Genomic DNA, 24,842 nt, shown 5'->3' on the forward strand with positions numbered 1-24,842 from the left:
CCAAACCTAAGCATGACCAGGGCAGCCCGGCCACCCCCTCCCGGCCCTCCACCTCCTGCAGAGCCCCACGCCTGCCCCGCCTTCCGAAGGCTGCAGACACGGAGCCAGCCTTCCTGGCTCTGCCTGCGAGTTGGGGCGCCTGGTGGAAAACTGAAATGAAACCCAAGGGAAGAAGGCAAGCCCACTAACGCGACGACACAAGCGCGAAGGCGCTGCTCCTGAGGCAGAGAGGAAGAACCACCTGCAGGTCCAGGTTCAAAGCCACAGCGTCTCCCCCACGGCCAGCCGGCACCCGCAGGACAACCCATGTCCCCAAGCCGGCCGGCGCCGCGCGCCCCGCGCCCCGGGCATCCCTGGCTGTCACCCTGCGCCCCGCGCCCCGGGCATCCCTGGCTGTCACCCTGCGCCCCGCGCCCCGGGCATCCCTGGCTGTCACCCTGCGCCCCGCGCCCCGGGCATCCCTGGCTGTCACCCCGCGCCACGGGCATCCCTGGCTGTCACCCCGCGCCACGGGCATCCCTGGCTGTCACCCCGCGCCCGCGCCCCGGCATCCCTGGCTGTCAGGCAGCAGCCACACGCTGCTGGCGTCTGGCCGCGAGCCCAGCAGCCCCTGGAGTTTAGGGCGAGGTGGCGGGAGAGGGTCAATCCCACAGGTGCAGCGGCTTCCGGCGCCGGCCCCTCACCTGGTACACGGCCCGCAGCCCGCACCACGTCCGCAGCGCCTGGTGGCAAGCCCGCAGCCGCTCCGCGTACCATCTCCGCAGCGCGGACACCGTCAGGTTCCACACGAAGCGGCTGCCGCTGAACAGCAGGTCCTCCACGCCGCACGTGAACCCCGAGGCCATGCCTCGCCCGCCTCGTCCGTGCCGGCTCCGCCGCGGCCGCCCCAGCACTGGGCTCCGCCGGCAGCCGGGTCAGCCTTTCACCAAACTGGCCTCGCCCCGCGCGAGCTGGCCCGGCGCCGGGGGCATGCCCGGGGTTGGGCGCGCGCCAGCCAACGGCCGCGGCTGGCACACAGGGCCCAGTGTCCCCGCCCGCTGCTGGCAGCGCCGAGCGGGCCGCGCTAAGCTCCGCCAGGCGAGCCCCGGCGCCCCCGGCGCTCGGGCAGCCCAGCCGGCAAGGACTCCCCCTGGCGCTCCCCAGGCGCTGGGCAGGGGGGAGCGGAGCAACTCTTCGCAGAGGCAGAGGAGAGCTGCATTTCAGCGCCCTGGGCTTGCACGTCCCGCACCCACACACACACACGCGCGCGCGCGCGCGCGCGCGCACCCACACACTCAGGCACACCACACCAGCCCGTCTCCTGCTCAGCTTTGGGGAGCACCTTACTTTTCCCTACAGGGTCTTTGCTTGGCATCAGGTTCTGTTCACACTGAGAGAGAGAGAGAGAGAGAGAGAGAGAGAGAGAGAGAGAGAGAGAGAGATCTCGTGCATCCCTTTGGACCCCACTCCTGGGGGAACAGATTCGAGCGTTTCCTGGGTTGGGCTGAGCCAGGAGATGAAGATTCCAGGCTCAAAGCAGCAGTGTGCGCAGCTCCAGAACCTGTCTGCTCCTAACTTGAGGACCTCCCCCAAATCTACCTGCCTGTTGTTGTGGGGGTGGGGGGAGGTGAAGGGGTGGGGGCGGGGTCAGGGCCCTGCACTCCAGGCACTGGGCCAATTCAATGCAGCAGTAGGTTATGGGAAAACAAAGAGGGTTCCTGGTTTCTGGCAGGTGGCTTCCAGTTACTATTTGCTGGGAAACAGAAGCTCACAAGAGAATCCGTGGCTTGATTCTGGAAAAACCAACACAGGCAGTTTATTCCGGACTCAAAGCCGGAGGAGACTGTTCCACCACCAAGTCACCAGACAGTTAAGTTTGCTTTGAAGAACCCCCAGGAACTGAGGTCGCCCAGGCATTTGGAAAGGGGGCCGAGAACGCCCCCACGCCACCAGTCCTGTCTTCCCGGGACCGTGTGCGGGTTTCAGGCCCTGGAACTAAACCGTTCTCCTAGCAAAGCCGAGTGGCTCCTGAAGCCGCCTGTCAGACGACGTCTGTATTTCCCTGGCAGCCACGCCGGGGCTGCTATCGTTGCTATTAAGTGGCGGGAAGGGAAGGCGCCAAAGCCTGTCTCCGGCACCAGCTCAGAAGCTTCCGCAGGTGACCGACAAGCAAGCGGCTTTATTTCAGGTTTCACAGGTACCGCTGGAATCCTTCTTCAGGTGAAACTCAGTCAAAAGAACACAAAAATCTGTCCTCAACGTGCATGCTGTTTCAGAGTGACTACAATCAAGAAACTTTTAAATGAGACTTCTTCTTTTACTACCTTTTCCTTCTTTTTGTTACTAATAAAATCGCCCAGGAGTGTTTGTTGAATCTGTTAATAGGACCCAAGCTCTGCGAACCTCTCTTCACAGGGAGCCTGCCCTCTGGGCTCTGGGTTAGCATTCTGAAGATACCCTCCAGGACATCCACCCGCCAGTGTTCCCGAACCGCCAGTGTTCCCGAACCGCCAGTGTTCCCGAACCGCCAGTGTTCCCGAACCGGAGCACACCAGGTCTTACTGCATCAAAAGAGAATGAAGTGCGGATCCTTTAAAAGGAAGGGTCGTGACTCTATGGAAAACTACTGAGCTTCAGGAGAGGCCTCTCTGTCCGAGTGCGTTTCTGTTTGTGGTGATGCAGTGTGACTGTGCCCTCGGAAATGCCGAGCGGCCCGGGGCCCCGGAGAAGCCCGCAACAGGCGATGCCCTGTCTCCAGGCCCGTCCTCTCTCCACCGGCCTCCCCCTCAGGAGGGGCGCCTGGGAACACCGTGGCCGCTACCTGCGGTGCCCAGGTCCACCGTCAGTGCTCAGCTCCAACCGCAGTCATTTCCACGCGGCCTTTCCAAAGTCAGTGCTTACATGTTTTCTAGAAAACGGGATGTGGTAAAATATGGGTTCTCAAAGTGCAGTCCCGGAACCAGCAGCGTCGGCAACGTCACCTGGGAGCGTGCTTGAGATGCTAGTCCTCAGGCTGCTCCAGAGGCCGCAAGCAGGGCACGAGGTCAGGGGCCCGGCTTCTCATGCAGCCTCTGGGGTTCCTACTTGAGCGAGAGTTTGAGAACCGCTGTTGTAGGCATGGTATTTAGGAGCTGAGTCTCCTAAGAGAGATGCATCTGACGCCGACCCCGGCTCCGGAAGCCCTGTGGGCCTTGTGCAAGCTCTTCAAACCCACCAAGCCTCCGTGCCTGGTCTATAAAGTGGGGATGACGTCAGAACTCACTACATAGGATTGGGGGACGATGGAATAAAATATTCTGAGTAAAATAAGCGTAGTGGAGGCAAAGGGTAAGCACTCAAAGAAAACCAACTGCCACCGCCAACACAATCAGGGACTGCTTCGTTCCTCAGTAGTCAGATAAAATGGTACAAGTAAAATGTGTCTTGTTTTGTTTCTGAATTTCCACTAATTATCAATATCTGCTTTCCCACCCCGTTCTGGGTGTGGGGTGTGAAAGCTGGGGTTGACTTGTTGGGAGGAGGAGCTCTGTCACTCTTGTTCCAGTTCCCGGAAGCCATTTGAAGCTCGATCCTACCCACCCACCCAGCTCTCCTGGGACTCCGAGCCCGGTGGTCAAAGCTGGTGCAAGGCGGAAACACCCCTTGTCCCCCCCGCCCCCCCCCCCCCCCACACCGCATCAACACTGACGCTGGTCAGCCAAGCAGCCGTCCTCCCTGCAGGAGCCGCTGAAGCTCTAGGACCGGGGATGTTAGAGGGATGGGGGATGTTAGAGGGATGGGGGTGTTAGAGGGATGGGGGTGTTAGAGGGATGGGGGTGTTAGAGGGATGGAGGATGTTAGAGGGACAGAGGGATGTTAGAGGGATGGGGGTTGTTAGAGGGATGGGGGTGTTAGAGGGATGGGAGATGTTAGAGGGATGAGGGTTGTTAGAGGGACAGAGGGATGTTAGAGGGATGGGGGTTGTTAGAGGGATAGGGGATGATAGAAGGACAGAGGGATGTTAGAGGGATGGGGGATGTTAGAGGGACAGAGGGATGGGGGATGATAGAGGGATGGGGATGTCAGAGGGATGGGGGATGTTAGAGGGATGGGGGATGTTAGAGGGATGGGGGATGTTAGAGAGATGGGGGATGTCAGAGGGATGGGGGATGTTAGAGGGATGGGGGATGTTAGAGGGATGGGGGGTGTTAGAGGGATGGGGGGTGTTAGAGGGATGGGGATGTTAGAGGGATGGAGGATGTTAGAGGGACGGGGGTGTTAGAGGGATGGGGATGTTAGAGGGATGGGGGATGTCAGATGGATGGGGGATGTCAGAGGGATGGGGGATGTTAGAGGGATGGGGGGTGTTAGAGGGATGGGGGTGTTAGAGGGATGGGGGTGTTAGAGGGATGAGGGATGTTAAGAGGGATGGGGGATGTCAGATGGATGGGGGATGTTAGAGGGATGGGGGTGTTAGAGGGATGGGGGATGTTAGAGGGATGAGGGATGGGGGTGTTAGAGGGATGAGGGATGTTAAGAGGGATGGGGGATGTCAGATGGATGGGGGATGTTAAAGGGATAGGGGGGTGTTAGAGGGATGGGGATGTTAGAGGGACGGGGGATATTAGAGGGATGGGGGTGTTAGAGGGATGGGGATGATAGAGGGATGGGGGTGTTAGAGGGATGGGGATATTAGAGGGATGGGGGGTGTTAGAGGGATGGGGGTGTTAGAGGGATGGGGGTGTTAGAGGGATGGGGATGTTAGAGGGACGGGGGATGATAGAGGGATGGGGGATGTTAGAGGGATGGGGGATGATAGAGGGATGGGGGATGATAGAGGGATGGGGGATGTTAGAGGGATGGGGGATGTTAGAGGGATGGGGGATGTTAGAGGGATGGGGGATGTTAGAGGGATGGGGGATGATAGAGGGATGGGGGATGTTAGAGGGATGGGGATGTTAGAGGGATGGGGGATATTAGAGGGATGGGGGTGTTAGAGGGACGGGGGGTGTTAGAGGGATGGGGGTGTTAGAGGGACGGGGGGTGTTAGAGGGATGGGGGTGTTAGAGGGATGGGGGGTGTTAGAGGGATGGGGATGTTAGAGGGATGGGGGATATTAGAGGGATGGGGGTGTTAGAGGGATGGGGATGTTAGAGGGACGGGGGGTGTTAGAAGGACTGAGTGGGGGCAGTGGTACCCAGGTCTGTAGGGTGGAGAAAAGGACGACCCACGTGTGGCATCGTTCCTACAATGGAGCAGCCACGTGGGACACACCAGATCCCAGACACACCGGTGACATTGGTCTGAAATCCCAGTGGAGAGAGCTAAGTCGGCCAGCCCAGGGTTCTCTTGCTTTTTCTTTCTTGGCATTTAAGATGGGGAGTGTCCTTCCTTCCTGGCATCAGAGTTCCCTGCGCACACTGCCGCCTCCTGCCCCCGGGGCCGCAGGGCTGCTCAGTGAGGCACCCGCAGGCCCGGGGAGTTCTGCCAGAGACCACCAAGGCCCCGCGTCCCCTGAGCGCCCCGCAGCTAGGAGCCAGGCCACCCCGAATCCAGAAAAAGACGCCAGCGGCAACCGGCAGCTTCCAGGACCCCTCTGTCCATCAGCAGACAGAGCCCACCTGACGCCTGCGGACGTTTGAAACTGCACTGACCCCCCGGGCAGCCAGCGTGCTCAGCTCTAAGGACAGGAGCGTCTGACAGGGGGCTGGAGGGAGAGGAAGAGGCCTGGGTCAGTGGCTCTCACCAGGGCCTGTCTGCACCCCCCACCGCCCCGCCCCCATCACTTGGCAATGTCCGCGGATATTTTTGGGACTTGGAGGTGCTGTGGCGTCTAGTGAACAGAGGCCGGGGCGCTGCCCGACCTACAATGCCCAGGGCAGCCCCCAGGACAGGAGCGATTCTCCCCGGAGGCCCACAGCGCAGAGGCCCAGGAGGCTGCCCGTGGGCACCGCACTGTGCTCCTCCTCTCCAGCTCGGCGGGAAACGCTCTTCCCTCTCGATGTCCCCCCCAAAGGCAGACTGCGAACCAATGCAGCGCCCCGCTATGACTGTGCTCCTGCGACCAAGGCCGGAGAGAGACCTGGGAGGCCACTTCCTTCCCTTTTGAATGTTCAGCATAGAAACGAGGATAGGCACTTTCACCATAGCTACTTAACAGCTTGTGACTTCCACTTCCAGGTTTATCATTTCTTTTGAATTAGAGGCTCCTGGGTGGGGGTGCAGCTCCGGTGCCCTGAAGGAGACCCCGTGCCCTGGGTGCGATGCTGGGCGCCGGGCTGCGGGGAGGGGTCTCCTGGCGCCGCAGGACACGCGCTCTCAGCCACTCTCTCCACCGACTGCGCAGTGAGGGGCCCGCGGGCCGAGGGCAGGGGACAGTGAGGGGCCCCCAGGCCCGGTGCGGGGGGGGGGGGGCAGTGAGGGGCCCGCAGGCCGGGGGCAGGGGGCAGTGAGGGGCCCGCAGGCCGGGGGCAGGGGGCAGTGAGGGGCCCGCAGGCCAGGTGCGGGGGGCAGCGAGGGGCCCGCAGGCCCGGTGCGGGGGAGCGACCTGGACGGCCTCCCTGTGCGGGACCCCACGCCTGGGGAATGTGTAGCGACGGGGACCTGCACTGCATGCGGTGGTGCCCCAGCCACCGGGACAGCAGCAAGGGCACGCTTCTGAGGGCCCCGCGTGGCGGCAGCCGCCCCCCACGCAGAGCTGCTGGGCGGGGACAGGGTCTTATTCATATCTGTTTCTTCGGTGACTGCCACATAGCAGGCGATCAATACATGCTGATTGAACCGACAGATGAATGACTCCTTGTCTCCAGAGAGAATACAGAAAGCAGCCCATCCATCCCCAAAATACACTCTCCCGGTCGCTGAAATGGTGCCTGCGTCTTCCCTCCATGCCAGGAGGGCTGGGTCTGGGGGATGCGCGTGACTAACAGCAAGGTCTCTGTCTGCGCGGGGGTGGGGGTGGGGGCGCGAGGAGCCGCCCTGCCCCACGGGCTGTGGCAGGACCCGCGGGCCCTGGGAGTGTGGCCGGGCCGCGGAGAGGAGGCTGAGCAGGCGGCGCTGGCCTACAGACCAGGGCTTTAGGGCAGGAGGGGTGGGATCCGTGCGCTTGAGAGAAAAGCGCAGGAGGCGTGTTTGGGAGGCACCGGGGCTAGAAGCCCCGCTGGGAGCTCCAGGCGGGAGAAGGGCTTACGGTGGAAGGTGGAAAAGTCTCCACTCTAAGCTGAAGGGGTCAACACATGTCGGCTCCCCTGGCCCCACAGGCCGAGAGTTTGGTGGGCAAAGGTGCCCCCTTGAAAGCAAGCAGCTCTGTGGCCTCTGGTCGAGCTGCCCAGTGGGCAGAGGGGTCTGCATGGCCTCCCCTTCCACATCCGGCCCAGGGAGGAGGCAGGAGGGCTTGTGGGGAGACACGTCCCATCTCAGTTCCACTGGGCCAGAGGCTGGCTGGTCTGGCTCCTCCCTCCGCACCTGCTCTCTCTCTTCTTTCCCTTTGGCAGCGAGCAAGGTGCGTCCTTGGGTCCTGGCCTCAAGCAGGAGCTGGGAGGGAGCTGGGGAGCAGGGGGTCCTGGAGGGAGGGAGCCAGTGGGCATCGGAGCCCAGGGCCAGAGAGAGGCGTAAGCTCTGCAGCTGCCTTCATCAGCTTTTTGGCATCATAAAGGGCTAAAAGCACTACAAGCTAAACAATATCCGAGCACTAAGGCAGCTCTCCAACTTCTATTCTCTGGCAAGCTCCTGGAAGAAAAAAAACAAGAAAAAACAACACCTTCCCATCTTCCTCAAAACCTCCTGTGTTATTTTATTAAATCGAATTCTCCTTGCTCAAAGGAAAGAGGACGGATGCTGCCTTTATTGTATAGAGAAGTGCAAAGCAGAGCGACACGGTAGACTCTGCATTGCATCCATTTTTACTAGTTAATCCACAGAGCAGATACGGAAATTCGAGCCAGAACTCCCCGGGAGGCAAGAAGGCACTGGGATGCTGGCTCCCGGGAAGCCTGCCCAGACCAGAGGGGAAGCGCTGACTCTTCTTTAAAGGAAGTTTCAATCTCGTCACTTACCTGCCACCCCCATAGTTTGTCACCTCATTTCCATGCACGTCTACAATGACAGAAATGGTACTGCACTGGTCTACACAGCACCCTTCATTGCGAAGTTAAAGGGCAGCTTCACATACAGCATCACTGGACCTCATGTCTCCTCCCAAGGTCCCAACTTTCTGGAGAAAGTTGCCACAAAGAAACTGAGGCATGGAGAAGCTGGGGAGTTTGCTGAAGAGCAGTGAAAATCATTTAAAAGCATTTTAAAGGCGAGCTGCTAATTTTTCAGTCCTACTTTAATTGAAAAAAAAAAGGACAATTTCCTTTATAAATTACTGTTCACTTTGGCTTCATACAAAAATGTATAGGATAGAGATGGACTTATTATTCCATTCACTGAAGGTGACAAAGTACCCACCCTTTAGGTTTACCCAATTTAAATAAGAATAAAACAACGATGAGAAGAAAGAAAATCTATGACAAAGTAACAATTGTTTTTAATGGGAGATGAGAGAGTAGTTACTTGACACCCAGTGGATCTTCACTGCTATACAAGTAATGATAGAAGAAAAATGAAGATATATGAGAAAATTTGACTCTTCAATGATCCACCCTTCCACTGATGTGCAGATAACTGCAGTAAAATGAAAACCTAAAATCAGCCAAGATCAATGCCTTGCAAACTGGCAAAAACTCTCATGGCCCAATATACTCTGGCCGTCAAACAAACATGGGTAATCTATACTAATAAAAGCCTAGGTGGCCACCATGCCCTCATGCCCTCACGCCCTCATGTCATCACAAGATGGCTGCCCTCACATCATCACAAGGTGGCCACCACAAGATGGCCACCACAAGATGGCCGGCAGGGGAGGGCAGTTGTGGGCAATCAAGCCGACAGGGGAGGGCAGTTAGGGGTGACCGGGCCAGCAGGGTAGGGCAGTTGGGGGCAACCAGGCTGGCAGGAAAGGGCGGTTGAGGACAACCAGGCTGGCAGGGGAGGGCAGTTGCGGGCGACCAGGCCTGCAGGGAAGGGCAGTTGGGGGTGACCAGGCCAGCAGGAGAGGGCGGTTGGAGGCAACCAGGCTGGCAGAGGAGGACGGTTGGGGGCGATCAGGCAGGCAGGCTAATGGTTAGGAGCCAGCAGTCCCGGATTGTGAGAGGGATCCCAGATTGGAGAGGGTGCAGGCTGGGCTGAGGGACACCCCTCCAGTGCACAAATTTCGTGCACTGGGCCTCTAGTAGGTTATAAAAATAGATAATTTTCCCATTACTACTAAAAAAATACAGAACATTTGGAAGGCCTATTGCTAGGAATTTCAACTATTTGGCCCTTAGCAGCAAGAATGAAATAAAAGCAAAACAGCATTAAAAAAGGTGCAGGGGGAAATAAAATATTTCTTAGATTTTGCTATCTTAAAATTAACTTAAAGTTGACAGTAATAATATATTGTTCTCAACTACTAAATGAATGTCTATGAGAAGATAAAGAAGACAAAATCAGCATGCTACAGGCCTCAAGACCTATGGCCATTTTATAAAGGTGAGAACACAGTTGTATATTCTTCAGAACAAGAGTTCAGGCAGCTCCTAGCAGGGTTTGAAAGGAATGAACAAAAGAACTATGATCTTGTCTTGGACTCCATAACAGAAAAAGAAAACAGGGATTTCACTTTGGACAGAATTGGCACCAAAGAAATGTATGGTAGACCTCCTCACCCTAAAAAGTTTCCATTAGTGCCCGGCTGGTATGGCTCAGTGATTGAGCATTGACCTATGAACCAGGCGGTCATGGTTTGATTCCTGGTCAGGGCATATGCCTGGTTGTGGACTCGATCCCAGTGAGGGGCATGCAGGAGGCAGCCGATCAATTATTATCTATTATCATTGATGTTTCTCTCTTTCCTTCTCCCTTCCTCTCTGAAATCAATAAAAGTATATTTTTAAAAGAGTTTCCATTATTATCTCACTTTGGTGGCCTTACAGATAATCTTGGTTTCTTCTTTGAATGTTTATATATTTTTGTAGATAGTGTTGGCTATCTGTAAGGCCACAGCAGCTTTACTAGTAAGAGCCAAAAAGTGGAAACAACTCAAATGTCACTTGATGAGTGGATACACAAGACAGGTATGAAGTACTAACTCATGGGACAACATAGATGAAGTATTGACTTATGTGACAACATAGATGAATCCTGAAAACATTATTCTAAGTGAAAGAAGTCAGGCCCAAAGGCCATATTTCCACAGAAAGAAAGTAGATTCGTGGGGGCCACGGGCCGGGGTGGGGGGTTGGGATATGAGTGGTGACTGCTAACGGGCATGAGGTTTCTTTCTGGGGAATTGGAAATGGCCTGGGACTAGACAGTGATGGCAGCTGCACAACCCTGTGAATATGTGAAAAGCCACTGAGTGGCACACTTACAAAGGATGGATTTTGTGGTATGAGAGTAAATTGAATAAAGAAAGAATAATAATCAATGAAGCAATCAATAAAAATAAAGTTTATAAAAGGGAATAAAAAACTGATACATGCCACAACATGGATGAATCTCAACACCACTAAGCGAAGTGAAAGAAGCCAGTCATATAATGTCAGAAGAGGCACATATGGTGGGATTCCTTTGGTATAAAAGTCCAGATTAGGCAAATCCGTAGAGACAGGAAGCAGGATAGGTTGCTTGGAGCCGAGGGAGTTGGAGAGGGTAGGGGGAAGCGGGACTGACTGCCCATGGGCACAGGTAATTTTCAGACAATGAAAATCTTCCAGTTATTAGAGTGATGAATGCACAACTGAATATACTGGGAGCCCTTAGGTGCACACTGTAGGCAGGTGAACTTTATGATATAGAACCTACCCCAGTGAGCCTGCTACCACAACGAGGCAAACCCACCCAACACATCTCAACCCTCTACCTATATTGTTAAATATTCTACGACGAGGTACAATTCCCATGTTTTTAAAATGGTGTTCAAATTTCTGTTATTAGAAAAAATGTCTATTTTACAAAACAAAGTGCAAATAATAGCAGGAAAAAAGCACTGCCCACGAGCTCCACTGAGACTGCAGGCTCAGAAGCCAGAGGGAAGGACTCCGGGTTCCTGACAGCGGCGATCAGGAGCTGGGATCACTGGATGCCTACTTGGAGCGGGTGTGTGTGTGTGTGTGTGTGTGTGTGTGTGTGACTTGCTTCTCCTGGGTTTCTGTATCAGCACATATTACTTTTTAATTCCGGACTTTGAAATGCATGTGAAATCATACAAGAGGCTTTTTGGTGAACGAAACGTGGCCTCTGCCGGCTGTAAGGCTGTCCTAGCTGTCTGCCGCACAGGACACCGGGCCAGGCAGGGCGTGGCTCCAGGCCAGCCCGGGCTCGGCCGGGTGAGCCCCCGCTGACGGCTCTATGGAGAGCCCTCGCGTGGAAGCCGCAGGCCAAGGCTCTGTGCGTGAGCCGCAGCCCTGCGCCGCCCCTCCCACAGGCCAGCACGAAGCCGGGAGTGTCCTGTACAGCCCTCCAGACACTCTATGTCTTCCCCACGTACACATCATGCTGTTCGTGTGAAAAGGTTATTTAAAAAGAACGAAGAAATAGCAGGGAAAACTGATGCAATAAAATCAGAATTCAAGCGCTTCTAGAGAAGTCACCCAAGGTATATAGTAAAATTGGATTTAAAGGAAGAAAAAAATTGGAACAAAGGAGCCTTCAGGGAAGAGCCCTAATCCAATGACCCCTGGATTGCTCCCACCTGAGCAGCCCCAAGTCCCAAACATCCGTAAGCAGCAAGTGACATTGCTTGTTAGCCATTGCCACGTGGGTGCGTATTTGGTATTTCACTCACCACAGGCCCCGCAGTTTAGAAGTCCGGTGTGCGTGTGGCCCAGCTTCCGTGGGAGTGCGTGTGGGGCAAAGCTTCAGGTTTTAATTTGCTGAGAAACCTGGGTGAGACCCCGGTGAGGCCGGGCACGTCAGCTCCATCCGCTCCAGTGCCCTTCAAGTCAAGGAAGCGGCTCCAACAGGAATCCCAGCACCTCATCTCTATATTCACGCAACTGGGCTGACCTTTCAACTTGTTTAGGGTAATGATGGCTACATCAGTAAATAATTCAAATTATGAGATCCAAATGGCAAGGATTACTCTGTCACTCTGACTAACCCTGGAGGTTTTTGTCCATGTTTCTCTTCCATGTTTTGCCTCATTACAGAAGGCAGTGCTGGCCTTCTGGGTACTAACTCTTTGCCTCAGGCTGTTCACATGTGCTGTGCCTTCAGTCCTGAACACTCTTCCACCCCTGATCTCACCCAATGAACTCCCACTTATCTCTTCAGCCTTAGGTTGGACGCTGACCTCCCGGAGCAGGCGAGCACTCCCCCACAGCGACTCAGTCTTTCCCCCTGAACATGCATCACATGAAAACTGCCTGCTTACGGCCTGATTCTGCCACCGGACCATAACCTCCATGAGTGCAGGGACCACTGTCTCATCACCATTGCATCTCCATCACTTAGTAGGGCGGATGGCTCACAGTGGGCACCACTAAGCCTGTTAATTGAGTTTACATTTACATGGAAAAGTTGAAATACCCATGGCCCTACAAATGGAGAGACTTTACTCATTAAAAAAAAAAATAGGTGCAATTTAAAAGAGAGCTTGAAATTTATCGAGAGCCCAGAACAATAAAGCTTGGAACCTACTCTGGTCTAGAACAGTGGTTCCCAATGTGGGGCATATGCCCCACAGGGAGGCACTTTGACTTTTAAGGGGGACAATTCGAGAATGAGTTATTAATAGTGATTTTTTGCATTTCTTATGGTTTTAAGGGACTCATTATAGTATATAAATTGTGACATATTTATGCATTTCAGTTCTCTATTACATGTTTTGAAACTTTATTTGCTATTTTTCATATCACTTCATGTTATTATTTTTAAAATAATTTCTTAGTGATTTCTTCCTCAGTACTTCAAGTGTCCTTTCTTTAAAAAAAATATTTTATTGATTTTTTTACAGAGAGGAAGGGAGAGGGACAGAGAGTTAGAAACATCGATGAGAGAGAATCATTGATCAGCTGCCTCCTGCACACCTCCTACTGGGGATATGTCCACAACCAAGGTACATGCCCTTGACTGGAATCGAACTGGGGACCTTTCAGTCCGCAGGCCGACGCTCTATCCACTGAGCCAAACTGGTTAGGGTTCAAGTGTCCTTTCGTTCTTTTTTCTCTCTCATGGATGTCATGTTCTTTGGAAGCTTGTTTAGACCAAGTTAGTGGCCTTTTAGGCTTCCTCCACGTGAATAGGCGTTCACTTTAAAAAAATATATATATTTTACTGATTTTTTACAGAAAGGAAGGGAGAGGGATAGAGAGTTAGAAACATCAATGAGAGAGAAACATCGATCAGCTGCCTCCTGCACGCCCCCTACTGGGGATGTGCCTGCAACCAAGGTACATGCCCTTGACCGGAATCGAACCTGGGACCTTTCAGTCTGCAGGCCAATGCTCTATCCACTGAGCCAAACCGGTTAGGGCTAGAGGTTCACTTTTTGAATAATAAGAATTATATGTCACAGGGGGCGGGGAGGGGCATCAGGATTTTAGAGGTGCTTAGGTGGGGCATGGCCAAAAAGGTTGGGAACCACTGGTCTAGAAGCATTTTCCAAGAAGGGAGTAGAGAAATGCGGCTGGTATTGGATTAGAGCCGATCACCAGATGAAAACCAGCCTCACTGGGGTAACATGCTGGAGACCAGGAAGACCTCCAGAGGGCATACGTTGAGGTAGTTCTAAGAGTTGGGGGCACTGCGGGCTAAGAAGGAAGGTGACGTGTAAGCTCTCGGGAGCAGCACCGACTTAATTTTAATGTGACCTGATTCAAGCAGGTCTGGGCAGGGGCAGCAGGGATGATCTGAGACATATTTGTCCTCCTAAGTGGCTTAGTTCCCCACAGCCCTCCCCAAGTGCTTTAGGACATTCGTAACCACCTGTGCCTGTGCGACTTCAAGGCATGCTGGGAGCAGGAGGAGATGCACTCGTTTGCCTTGAGGATTTGCTCTCTGTTTCTGTTTCTAAAACAGAGCACTTGCGTCTGTTAACTGGTGAACTGCAAGAGAGCAGAGGATGCAACAGACACTGGCATTCTTTACTCCCACGTGAGGTGCCACTTTCCGTACATGCCACTAGACAGGTTCAGAGAGGACGAAGAATTAAAACAACTAACATAAGACATGTTGCATGGAAATACATAAAATGCAAGCATTATATTTACATGATAAGGTACAACTACCATAAACATCAGATTCTGTTCAAGCTGGAGAAGAATTTTCAAAAGCCCATGATCATTGAAATGCAGTTCTGGGGAAAGGAGAGCATCCAGGTTAATTTAACTTCCGTCCACAACCGCGGAAATTTGTGGAGACAGGCCTTCTTCAGCTATTCCATCCAAGTAAACGCCATGGCAAAGGGGAGAGGCATGAATCCCAGGGGCCAGGGGCAGGTCCCAGAGCAATCGTAGCAATCAGAAACTGAATTCACCTGTTTCCTCTCATAGATTCCATGGATTTTATATTCTTTTTGGAATATAGATTGGCTTTTCTTTCTAAAAACTCACACCATGTTTGTTGTTGTTTCCCATAATCTCCTAGGGCACCTCCCAAGACCCTGGGGAGGAGAGAGCGGCGTTACCCAGAGTAAGAGCACAGAGCCACTCACTAGAATACACACACACACACACACACACACACACACACACACACACACGTACACGTCAGGAAAACTTGCGCTGAGCAAAGGGAAGTTCCCCATCAGTACACGATGGGACATGGTGTAGCCATCTTCCGGAGGCTCACAGGCACCCGTCAGAGCTCGGGCCCCACTGCAGCGAATTTCCCGTTTCTCACGTCTGTCCAGCCGCTGTGGTCCTGGGCGATGACCAGCATCCATTCGACCCACGATTAGCCTAAGCCACTCACCGTAACCCACTCCCCGCCCCTCCGGCTGGTGTAGGAAAGGGCACGCCAGTCTCAGAGATTGGGCCCCACGGGGCAGGGGCTTCTGGGAGGCCCGGTTGCCACGCTGCCAGCCCGAGGAGGAAGCCAGTGCGGATTGGACTCAGGCAGGACCATCCCCCGAGGGCACCCGGAGCCTGCGGTCCTGCGCAGACCTGGCGCTTCCCTCCCCGGCGCCCGCGCTGCTGAGGAATGTTTCCTTTGCAGCCAGGGAGTTGGCGCCTTCCCTGCCTCTTTAGATCGTTAACAATTCCCTTTCCATTGGCCTGGAGGTTTGGCCAAGGTCAGGTGTGTGACCTGTATCCCACAGGCTGGCACAACATCGTATATACAGGAAGGGCCCAATTCATAGACGTACCAATAGATTGAATGAATTATCAAACTTAAGATGTACAACGTGAATTTCCCTATCAGCGCCAGGCCTCATAGACATCCAATATGCAAATGAGCCACCCACATTATAGATCCCACGGCAGGAAGGTAGGGAGGGTGTTGGCTTCAGCGGCGAGGCCCCCAGCCCACCTCACTGTAGTATTAATTGTGCGCATGACAAGCAGCAGCGAAAGGAAGGAGGAGCCCGTGACATGCGCGTGGGGAGGGGCTGGCTTTGTTCACAGGGCACAGCCCTGGAGGCCTGGACCGTGGTCCTCCCCATGCAAGCCCGGGACACCAGGGAGCTCAGCACCTGGGCCTCTGGGGACGCCCAGGGACACGCAGGAGCAGCTGGACGTGCGGACTGTCCGGATGACACCGTGTGTCTCCCCTGTGAAGCCCAGGGCCAGGTAAGTCTGCTCCACTTTGTGAGCGTGAACCACTGGGCCCGAGGCGCTCCGCGGTGTAGCCTGGACCGGCCTCCAAGGCACACAGACATGGCTGCTCCTGAGGAAGGACAACATGTCAGCCCTGAGGGGGGGAGCTTCCCACCCATCAGCCATCCCAACATCCCCATTGTAAAGCTGCCCAAGGGGCGGTTACTTCCATTGAGCAAGTAATTCACTTAGTGGTAAGTACAACAGGATGCCGTGACGCAGCGTCCTGCGGAGGGCCCGTCCTGCAAGGTGAAGGGCGCAGCGACGGGGAAATTTCAAGCAGAAAAGGAACCTTCCTCCCCTCCCTGCCGTCCCTGCTTGCCCCTGAGACTATCAGGTATCGGCTCTATTCAAGTACGGTCACAGGACTCTGCACGGAGAGGAGAAACAGGCTGGACAGGTTTCCATGTGTAGGAACCTTAAATATGCATCTAATGCAATCGGGCTTGAAAATAAAAGAGGCTTAAGGACCCGGTCAGACTTCACCGGTTTAAATGTAGCCCATTTATTAAATTCAGTATAGCACTCTCTCTGTTCCACACATGAACACACACACACACACATCTCTGCACATTTTAATTCTACCTAGAATCACAGACAAGTCTATTCCTAAGAATGTTTTCTTCTGAATTCTTTTTAAAAAAGTCAAATAGGAAATCTACTGCAAATACGTTCCCCCCCCCCCATGATATTTCTGTACAATAGAACCCTGAACAACTTAAAAAAATGAATAGGCTTTATAATCTAGAAAATCTCTTAAATATCATTTTCTTAATCCTAAGGATAAAAAAATGTAACTGTAGCCCGGCTGGGTGGCCCAGTTGGTTGGAGTGTGGTCCTGTACAACGAAAAGGGTTCGATCCCTGGTTGGGGCATGTACGGGAGGCAACTGATTGATGTTTCTCTCTCACACCAATGTCTCTCTTTCTTTCTCTCTCTCTCTCTCTCTCTCTCTCTCTCTCTCTCTTTCTCTCTCTCTCTAAACATCAATAAACATCCTTGGGTGAAGATTTTTAAAATGTGACTGTACATTTAACTCTGTTTATTAGAATTAGAAGCTTCAGACAATAACTACAGCTATTCTATATTGATTTCTTGCTATGAAGCACCCAGTTAGCATTGAACCTCAGCATGCCCTGTGAAATAGGTACTATTATTACCTCTAGTTTACAGATGGGGAAACTGAGGCAGAGAGAGGTTAAGAGAGTGACTGGTTAGATTCAGAGCCTGGAGAGAGGCAGACACTGGGGTGTCCAGAGGCCAAGAATGAAGGCAGCACAGTGAGGTTAGCACTTGGTACAAAATAGGTCAAGGAAGACAAAAAGCCAAGTTCATGTGCATGGCTGGGAACAAGGACACCCACAAAGGAGGGCGAGGCGCAGGGAGAGGTGATTCTGGGGGTTCAGAACCCCAACTCCACGGGAATGGAAAGAAGTGCGAGAGGTTTGAGGACACCCCCGTGAGTCCCCGGGCAGGACCAGGACCGCCTTCCTCTCAGTGTGTCCCAGGGCACCGCCAGGCCCTGGGAGCGGGTGCGGAAGCAGGCAGGAACGGGGGAGACGCGAGGCCCGCAGCCCGAGGGACTGTGCCTGCCAGGTGCACAGGGGCTGCGTGTGCTTTCCATGCTGTTTGTTTGCTTTTTAAGTTTTCAATCAAAGTTCACATTCAATATTATTTTGTATTAGTTTCAGGTGCACCGTTCAGTGGTTAGACAATCACAAACTTTACAAAGCGTTCCTCCCGAAGTTTCCAGCCCCTCCTGGCACCACACGCAGCTGTTCCATTACTGACCTTTCCCTGCGCTGTACCTGCCGCCTGCGACTATTCTGGGGCCACCAATCTGAACCTCTCAGTCCCTTCACCTTTCACTCAGTCCCGACTCTCCCCTCCGGCAACCAGCAGTCTGTTCTCTGTATCGGTGAGTCTGCTTCTATTTTGTTCGTTTATTTGTATATATACTCTAGATTCCACATACTAGTATAAGTAAAATCACATGCTATTTTTCTCTGGCTTATTTCACTTAGCATAATACCCTCTAGGACCATCCATGCCATCCCAAATGGTATGAGTTCATTCTTTTTGTTGCGAAGTAATAGTCCATGGTGTAAATGCACCACAGCTGTTTATCCACTCATCTACCGAGGGGCACTCCAGTTGCTACCTTAGCGTGGCGACTGTAAGTAGTGCTGCGGTGAACACGGGGTGCATACACCCTTCAAATGGCTGGTTGGTTTCTTTGGACATAGTCCCAGAAGGGGGACTGCCGTCTAAGGCAGCCCCAGCTTTGATTCCTTGAGGAAAGGCTGTGTCTTTGTCAAAGCTCTTCGCTGGCAAATGGTAGAAACCCGATTCTAAGGTCAACAACACGGACCGTATTGGTGTCTATGAGCAGAATGGGGCCCCGGCAGGGGCAGATGGGCCTGCGGACACCCAGGCCTCTCCTCTCCGGGCCTTGCCACTGCTCCTCTCGCCTGGCACTCATCCCCTCGGGCGTGCTCTCTCACCGCTGTGCCCTCCCGCAGGGCAGAGCCTCAGCCAGACGTGCCCTAGGTGCCGCCCCCACCACCCGCTCGTCAGAGAATAAGGCCCTCAGCCCGCCAGCTCCGCATGTGAACTGGTGGCCGGAGCGCTCGCTCACCACGTCAGCACGCGGCCAGGGAGATGGGCTGGTGTGTGCGGGTCGGCCTGGTCTGCGGCAGGAGCCATCCCAGGGCCCCGAGGGTGGGACCGTGATGGGCAGCCCAGCCGAGCACCTGGAAGGACTCAGGCCCGGTCGGTCGGGCACAGTGCTGGGCTCGCTTCGCCATGTGGCCAGGGCGCAGCGGGAGGCGGGCGGCCGGGAGCGCCGTGCTGCTGCCCCTGCGCCTGGACGGCAGGAGGCGGTGGTTTCCGCTCCAGCACCTGCACAGGACTTGTTGCTGCCCAGCTACAGGCTTCCCTCCGGGCCGTGTGGGGAGGGGGAGGGGCCGGGGAGGGAGTGCGGGGTCCTGGAGCAGGATGTTTGGAGCTCAGGGACCTCAGGGGCTGACAGCAACTCACCAGGCTTCGTGGGACACGTGCTCTTAGCTGTGACATGCGGCTCGCCATGGAGGGAGGGCAGGCAGAGACAATAGTCATGACCGGTGGCCGAGTGCCAATGAGAGCTGATTTACCCAAAAGGCCAGGCCTGCCGACCCCCTCAAGCTTAAGGAGCAAACCCGAAAAGCGCCCCTTGAAGGGGCGAGCCTGCATTTCTGGGGGATAGTCAGCTATGCAAACAGGGCCGCTCACTGCGAGCAAAGACCATCCCCCCCCCCCCCCCCCCGTGGGGCCAGGAGCCCAGCGCCCCCAAGGCCCCGCTCGCTGAGGTCCCACCTCTGGACACTCTCGAGGTCCTTGTTGAAAAGTAAACAGCCCACAGCTTTGGGGACATCCCAGCCAACAGACCGCAGGCAGTGATGGAGGGCGGCCCGGACAAGCACGTTTAGAATGGGAAAGGCGGCAAGCGGGGAAGGAAGTCAGAAAGGAGGCGGCCTGCTGCACTGGCCACAGGTGGGCTGTGTGGGCCGGGGGGCGGGTGGGCTGCGTGGGCCGGGGGACAGGAGGGCTGTGTGGGCCAGGGGGGCGGGTGGGCTGCGTGGGCCGGGGGACAGGAGGGCTGTGTGGGCCAGGGGGGCGGGTGGGCTGCGTGGGCCGGGGGGACGGGTGGGCTGTGTGGGCCGGGGGACAGGAGGGCTGCGTGGGCCGGGGGACAGGAGGGCTGTGTGGGCCGGGGGACGGGTGGGCTGCGTGGGCCGGGGGCCGGGTAGGCTGCGTGGGCCGGGGGACAGGAGGGCTGTGTGGGCCGGGGGGCGGGTGGGCTGCGTGGGCCGGGGGACAGGAGGGCTGTGTGGGCCGGGGGACGGGTGGGCTGTGTGGGCCGGGGGCCGGGTGGGCTGTGTGGGCCGGGGGACGGGTGGGCTGCGTGGGCCGGGGGCCGGGTAGGCTGCGTGGGCCGGGGGACAGGAGGGCTGTGTGGGCCGGGGGGCGGGTGGGCTGCGTGGGCCGGGGGACAGGAGGGCTGTGTGGGCCGGGGGACGGGTGGGCTGTGTGGGCCGGGGGCCGGGTGGGCTGTGTGGGCCGGGGGACGGGTGGGCTGCGTGGGCCGGGGGCCGGGTAGGCTGCGTGGGCCGGGGGACAGGAGGGCTGTGTGGGCCGGGGGGCGGGTGGGCTGCGTGGGCTGGGGGACAGGAGGGCTGTGTGGGCCGGGGGACGGGTGGGCTGCGTGGGCCGGGGGCCGGGTAGGCTGCGTGGGCCGGGGGACAGGAGGGCTGTGTGGGCCGGGGGGCGGGTAGGCTGCGTGGGCCGGGGGCCGGGTGGGCTGTGTGGGCCGGGGGACGGGTGGGCTGTGTGGGCCGGGGGCCGGGTGGGCTGCGTGGGCCGGGGGCCGGGTGGGCTGCGTGGGCCGGGGGCCGGGTGGGCTGTGTGGGCCGGGGGCCGGGTAGGCTGCGTGGGCCGGGGGCCGGGTGGGCTGCGTGGGCCGGGGGGGGCGGGTGGGCTGCGTGGGCCGGGGGACGGGTGGGCTGTGTGGGCCGGGGGCCGGGTAGGCTGCGTGGGCCGGGGGCCGGGTGGGCTGCGTGGGCCGGGGGCCGGGTGGGCTGTGTGGGCCGGGGGCCGGGTAGGCTGCGTGGGCCGGGGGCCGGGTGGGCTGCGTGGGCCGGGGGCCGGGTGGGCTGTGTGGGCCGGGGGCCGGGTAGGCTGCGTGGGCCGGGGGCCGGGTGGGCTGCGTGGGCCGGGGGCCGGGTGGGCTGTGTGGGCCGGGGGCCGGGTGGGCTGCGTGGGCCGGGGGGGCGGGTGGGCTGCGTGGGCCGGGGGACAGGAGGGCTGCGTGGGCCGGGGGCCGGGTGGGCTGCGTGGGCCGGGGGACAGGTGGGCTGCGTGGGCCTGGGGACAGGTGGGCTTCGTGGGCCTGGGGACAGGTGGGCTGTGTGGGCCGGGGGACAGGAGGGCTGTGTGGGCCGGGGGACAGGACCAGGGGACAGGACCGGCTGTCCTGAGGTGAGGTCTCAGCACCTGGAGGCTCTGCGTGTGCGTGGCAGAGGCCAGGCCCCTCCTGGAGCAGGGATGGCGAAGTGTGGGGAGCAGAAGCCTGGAGAGCTGCTTCCAAGCCCCCCCCCACCCCCCCCAGGACCAGGGCTCAGAGTGCGGCCCTGTGGCCTGAGGCGGGAGGGGAGCTCAGGTCTGAGCGGGGATAACTGACCTGGGGGAACTCCAGCTCCGCCCTCCCGTGGCCGAGGAGAAACGTGGCTGTAACTCCCTAAGGCTCTGGTTTGTGGTCTGTCAGGCAGAGAGAGAGCCACTTCCTTCCTCAGCGGGATGGGCAGTGCCCCCAGCACCCATCCCCCTCCACGGTGTGAAAATCTCTAGTTTAAACATCGCCCACCCCTACTCAGCCCACGCGCGGACCCAGCCCCACTCCAGGGGGAAAGCAGGGCATGAGCAGCCAGCACGCGAGCGAACCTGGGGCGTCCGCCCGCTGCAGCCTCAGGATACTGCTGGATTCTGGGCAAACTTACCTCTGCACGTGTGAGGCACCGGCATGAGGACCACACTGCGTGCTGCTGTAAAGGAAGAAGGCGTGACAACAAAGCCACGTGCGGGAGCACAGACAGAGACTCGGAGAGTCGTGTCAGCCCCTTGATCGAACCGCACCTGAGTGAGATCTCTGAACTCAGCACAAGAGCCGCTGACACCCTATTCCTCCAGCCAGTTCCCCGGGGCTTCTGTGGCTCACAGGGGGCCTCCTACCGCAGGACCCTCAGACCTCAGCAACGCCAACAAGAATGCCACCCTTTCCTCCAGGGGATCAGATTCCTGACAACAGACACCATGGCTCTTGGGGAGCAGACTCAGGCTGTGCCGCGGAGGACAGGGCTACAGCTGCCTCTCGGAGCCCCTCTCTTGCTCCCGACTGTTCCTCTCAGTCCTGACATTCTGTTTGGAACGATTTGCCATCTCTCAAGTCTGAGCAACGTCAGGTTCCTAAAGCGCATCTGATTTCAGCTCTGAAATTCTCATAAGTCTGCACATTCTATTGACATTCTTGTGCAAAAGAGTGATGTGTGAGTGTAAGTGCACTCTGTGAAGCCTGCCTGATGCACGAGTGAGTGTGTGAGTGTAAGTGCACACTGTGAGGGCACCCTGCCTGATGCACGAGTGAGTGTGTGAGTGTGTAAGTGCACTCTGTGAGGGCACCCTTCCTGATGCACGAGTGAGAATGTGCAGTGTGTGTAAGTGCATGAGGCGTGCGTCTCCAGGTGAGTGTGTGCAGTGTGTGTACAGCTGCGCCACTGAGGGGTGGGCTGTCCAACTGATGTTCTCTGGTGGCAGGAAGTAGGTGTGATCTAGGACTGGCCACCGAGAAGGAAAATAGCATCATAATTTACCCAGAAGGCCCAGCTTTCTGTTTTAATCAGAGTAGATAGTAAAAGATGTGGCACAAAGGAAAGAGCGAGCTATTTTTATTGTAGTAAAATGTTTGGAAGTCCGCACCTGGCCTTTGGAGCAGGGGCTGCACACCTGGAGGCTCAGCAGGTGGAACTGGGCGGGCGGCGCCTTCTCCTGCGGCAACCTGGAGACGCACCCTCAGCCCGGACACTCCAGGGAGCGCTGGCGTTGACAAGTGGGATGATGGCCGTCGAGCCAGGAAGCTGGTTTCAGAAGCACGCCAGCTTTACGCACAAAACATCCCGCTCTTCGTACGGTGGCTAACTCACCTGGCACCTAAACTAAGTCCCTGGGTCCAACCTATGCTTACATTCTCAGCTGCTTCTTTAGGTTTGAGTAGATTTAACCTAAAACTCCTTTAAATTCTCATTGCCCTATGCTTCCAACAATTATGACACAACTCACAGAAAGTGCTAGTAACCACCCTGCGTCTAGCGTGAGCTGCACCTGGGGGACTGTGGAGGCGCCCAAGCAGCACCACTCACACTCAGCACCGACAGGGAGGGGCTGGCGGCCGGTTCTGTCCACCTCCCGACCCACAGGAGATGAGTCACACAGGGCGCACGTCTGTCAGAGCCCAGGAGCTGGAAGTGTTCTGTCTCGCTGACTCCTCAGAGTCGAGTCCCCAGCTGCACAGCTGGCCTCCCGCTCCATCCCGGGGCCCGAGGAAGTCCATCACGCGGAGCCTGAGTCATTAGCAGCATGTTGGACAGCCATCGAGGGGTGTGGCTGCAATATGACTCACACTGGAAGTCCAGTTAATGATACACGAGCTTCCAATCCATTTCACCATACATTCCTTAAAATGGAAGGTTTCCAAGGGTCATGCTTTTGAACAATAATCTACATCCAATCAGAACAAACTCGCGAGTGATTTTTACATTTACTTGTCACAGCTGAGTGGCAGGAAAAAGGAGCTGGGGACTCAGAAATACAGCAGGAGTATCACCCACTTGCTTACCTAGATGGAAATCTTGCTTCTCTCCAGATGTGAGTAATAAAGGCTGCCATTAACTAAGTGCCTACTATGTGCCAAGTGGTACTTTAAGCACGGTTCACCTTTTAACGTATTAATGTGCTCAGCAACCTGACAAAATGGGAGCTATTATCCCCATTTTCCAGATGAGGCAGAGGAGGATTAAGGAAACCACACAACATTTTCCAGCCAGTTGGTGGGGACCAGTTTCAAACCCCAGACATTTCGGACCCACACCCACCACGCCTCACTGCCTCCTGGACTGAAATGCAGATTTAAAAGGCCTTTTGAATAAGAATAGAGGACAGGTGAACTGAGGGCACCTGGCAGGTAAAAGCTTGGTTGGAGTTAGACTATATGGTGGATTAGAAGGCTGATTTTATTTCACTGACTACTATTTTTTTTATGATCCAATAGTTAGAGAACTGTGGGGAGTGAAAGCAGGTCCAAGTGGGGGAGGGAAGATACATGGGTGAACTGTGACCCCTGAAGTTCGCAGGAGAAGCAAGCGAGCCCGTGTTCAAAGTTCTTCTCTGCTGAGGCCAGAGAACTCCACCCCGTGGGGAGATCCGGTCCAAGCACAGGGGCTGTTACACTATCAGGCACTCACACTTTCTCAGCCTGCCTTTACCCAGGTGACCTGAGATTCAGAGTGCGGCATCTCTCCAATCGTCTCAGGGTAGGGAAGGGTTAATGGGGCGTAGGCAGACACTGGGTGAGAGCTGGGTGGGGGGGATGGCGTGCAGGCAGAGGATACTTGAGAAAATACCAACAACAAACTCCATTTTCTCCCCAGATCCTGCAAGGTCAGTGGGAACTACCTCCCACCATGCAGGCACTAAAACCTTCCCTGTGGTCCCTCCAGCAGGCAGGCCTCAGAGTTAGCACGGCCTCCCGTTGGTCCCACCACCGCACTATCTCAGTCAGGAATTCCCGAGGTCTCGGACAGGGCTCATGTTTCACTCTCGGCACCTAGCCCAGTGCCTGGCATATACGGGGCACGAGTCACGGTTGTGGAATGACTGGATTAAAGATGCCCAACTAGTCCCACACATGAAACTCATCAATGATAGAAAAGGTAACAGCTACCATTTCTTTTTATTTATTTATTTACTTTCTGATCCTCACACGAGGATATTTTTCCATTGATTTTTAGAGAGAGTGGAAGAGAGGGGAAAACAGAGAGAAATATCGATGTGAGAGAAACATCAATTGGTTGCCTCCTGCACAGGCCCTGACCAGGGCCTGGGCCAGGGAGGAGCCTGCAACCCAACCAATGTATGTGCCCTTGACCAGAATCAAACCTGGAACCCTTCTGTCTGCAGGCGGACACTATCCACTGAGCCAAACGGGCAGTGGTCGGCAAACTCATTAGTCAACAGAGCCAAATATCAACAGTACAACGACTGAAATTTCTTTTGAGAGCCAAATTTTTTAAACTTAAACTTCTTCTAACGCCACTTCTTCAAAATAGACTCGCCCAGGCCGTGGTATTTTGTGGAAGAGCCACACTCAAGGGGCCAAAGAGCCGCATGTGGCTTGCGAGCCACGGTTTGCCGGCCACTGAGCTAGGGCAACAGCTACTATTTCTTGAGCAC

General features: G+C 55.9%; 1 protein-coding gene across 4 annotated transcripts in view; it reads right to left on the reverse strand.

Annotated features, from left to right (window-relative positions):
• FRMD4B (FERM domain containing 4B) overlaps positions 1-24,842 on the reverse strand; it is a 336,244-nt gene that overhangs the window by 181,504 nt on the left and 129,898 nt on the right. For 2 of the 4 annotated variants that reach the window (XM_079795691.1, XM_079795695.1), the window contains exon 1: positions 684-1,028. The exons of 1 other annotated variant lie outside the window; for it this stretch is intronic. In XM_079795691.1, coding sequence (XP_079651817.1) covers positions 684-845 — 162 coding nt within the window. In that variant the 5' untranslated portion in view covers positions 846-1,028. Of the gene's footprint in view, positions 1-683; positions 1,029-24,842 lie in introns of those variants that run through there. One more of the 4 variants, XM_079795692.1, reaches the window with a different exon arrangement.

The sequence above is a fragment of the Cnephaeus nilssonii genome (assembly GCF_951640355.1).
Source record: "Cnephaeus nilssonii genome assembly, chromosome: 17".
In the NCBI taxonomy this organism is placed as follows: Eukaryota; Metazoa; Chordata; class Mammalia; order Chiroptera; family Vespertilionidae; genus Cnephaeus; species Cnephaeus nilssonii.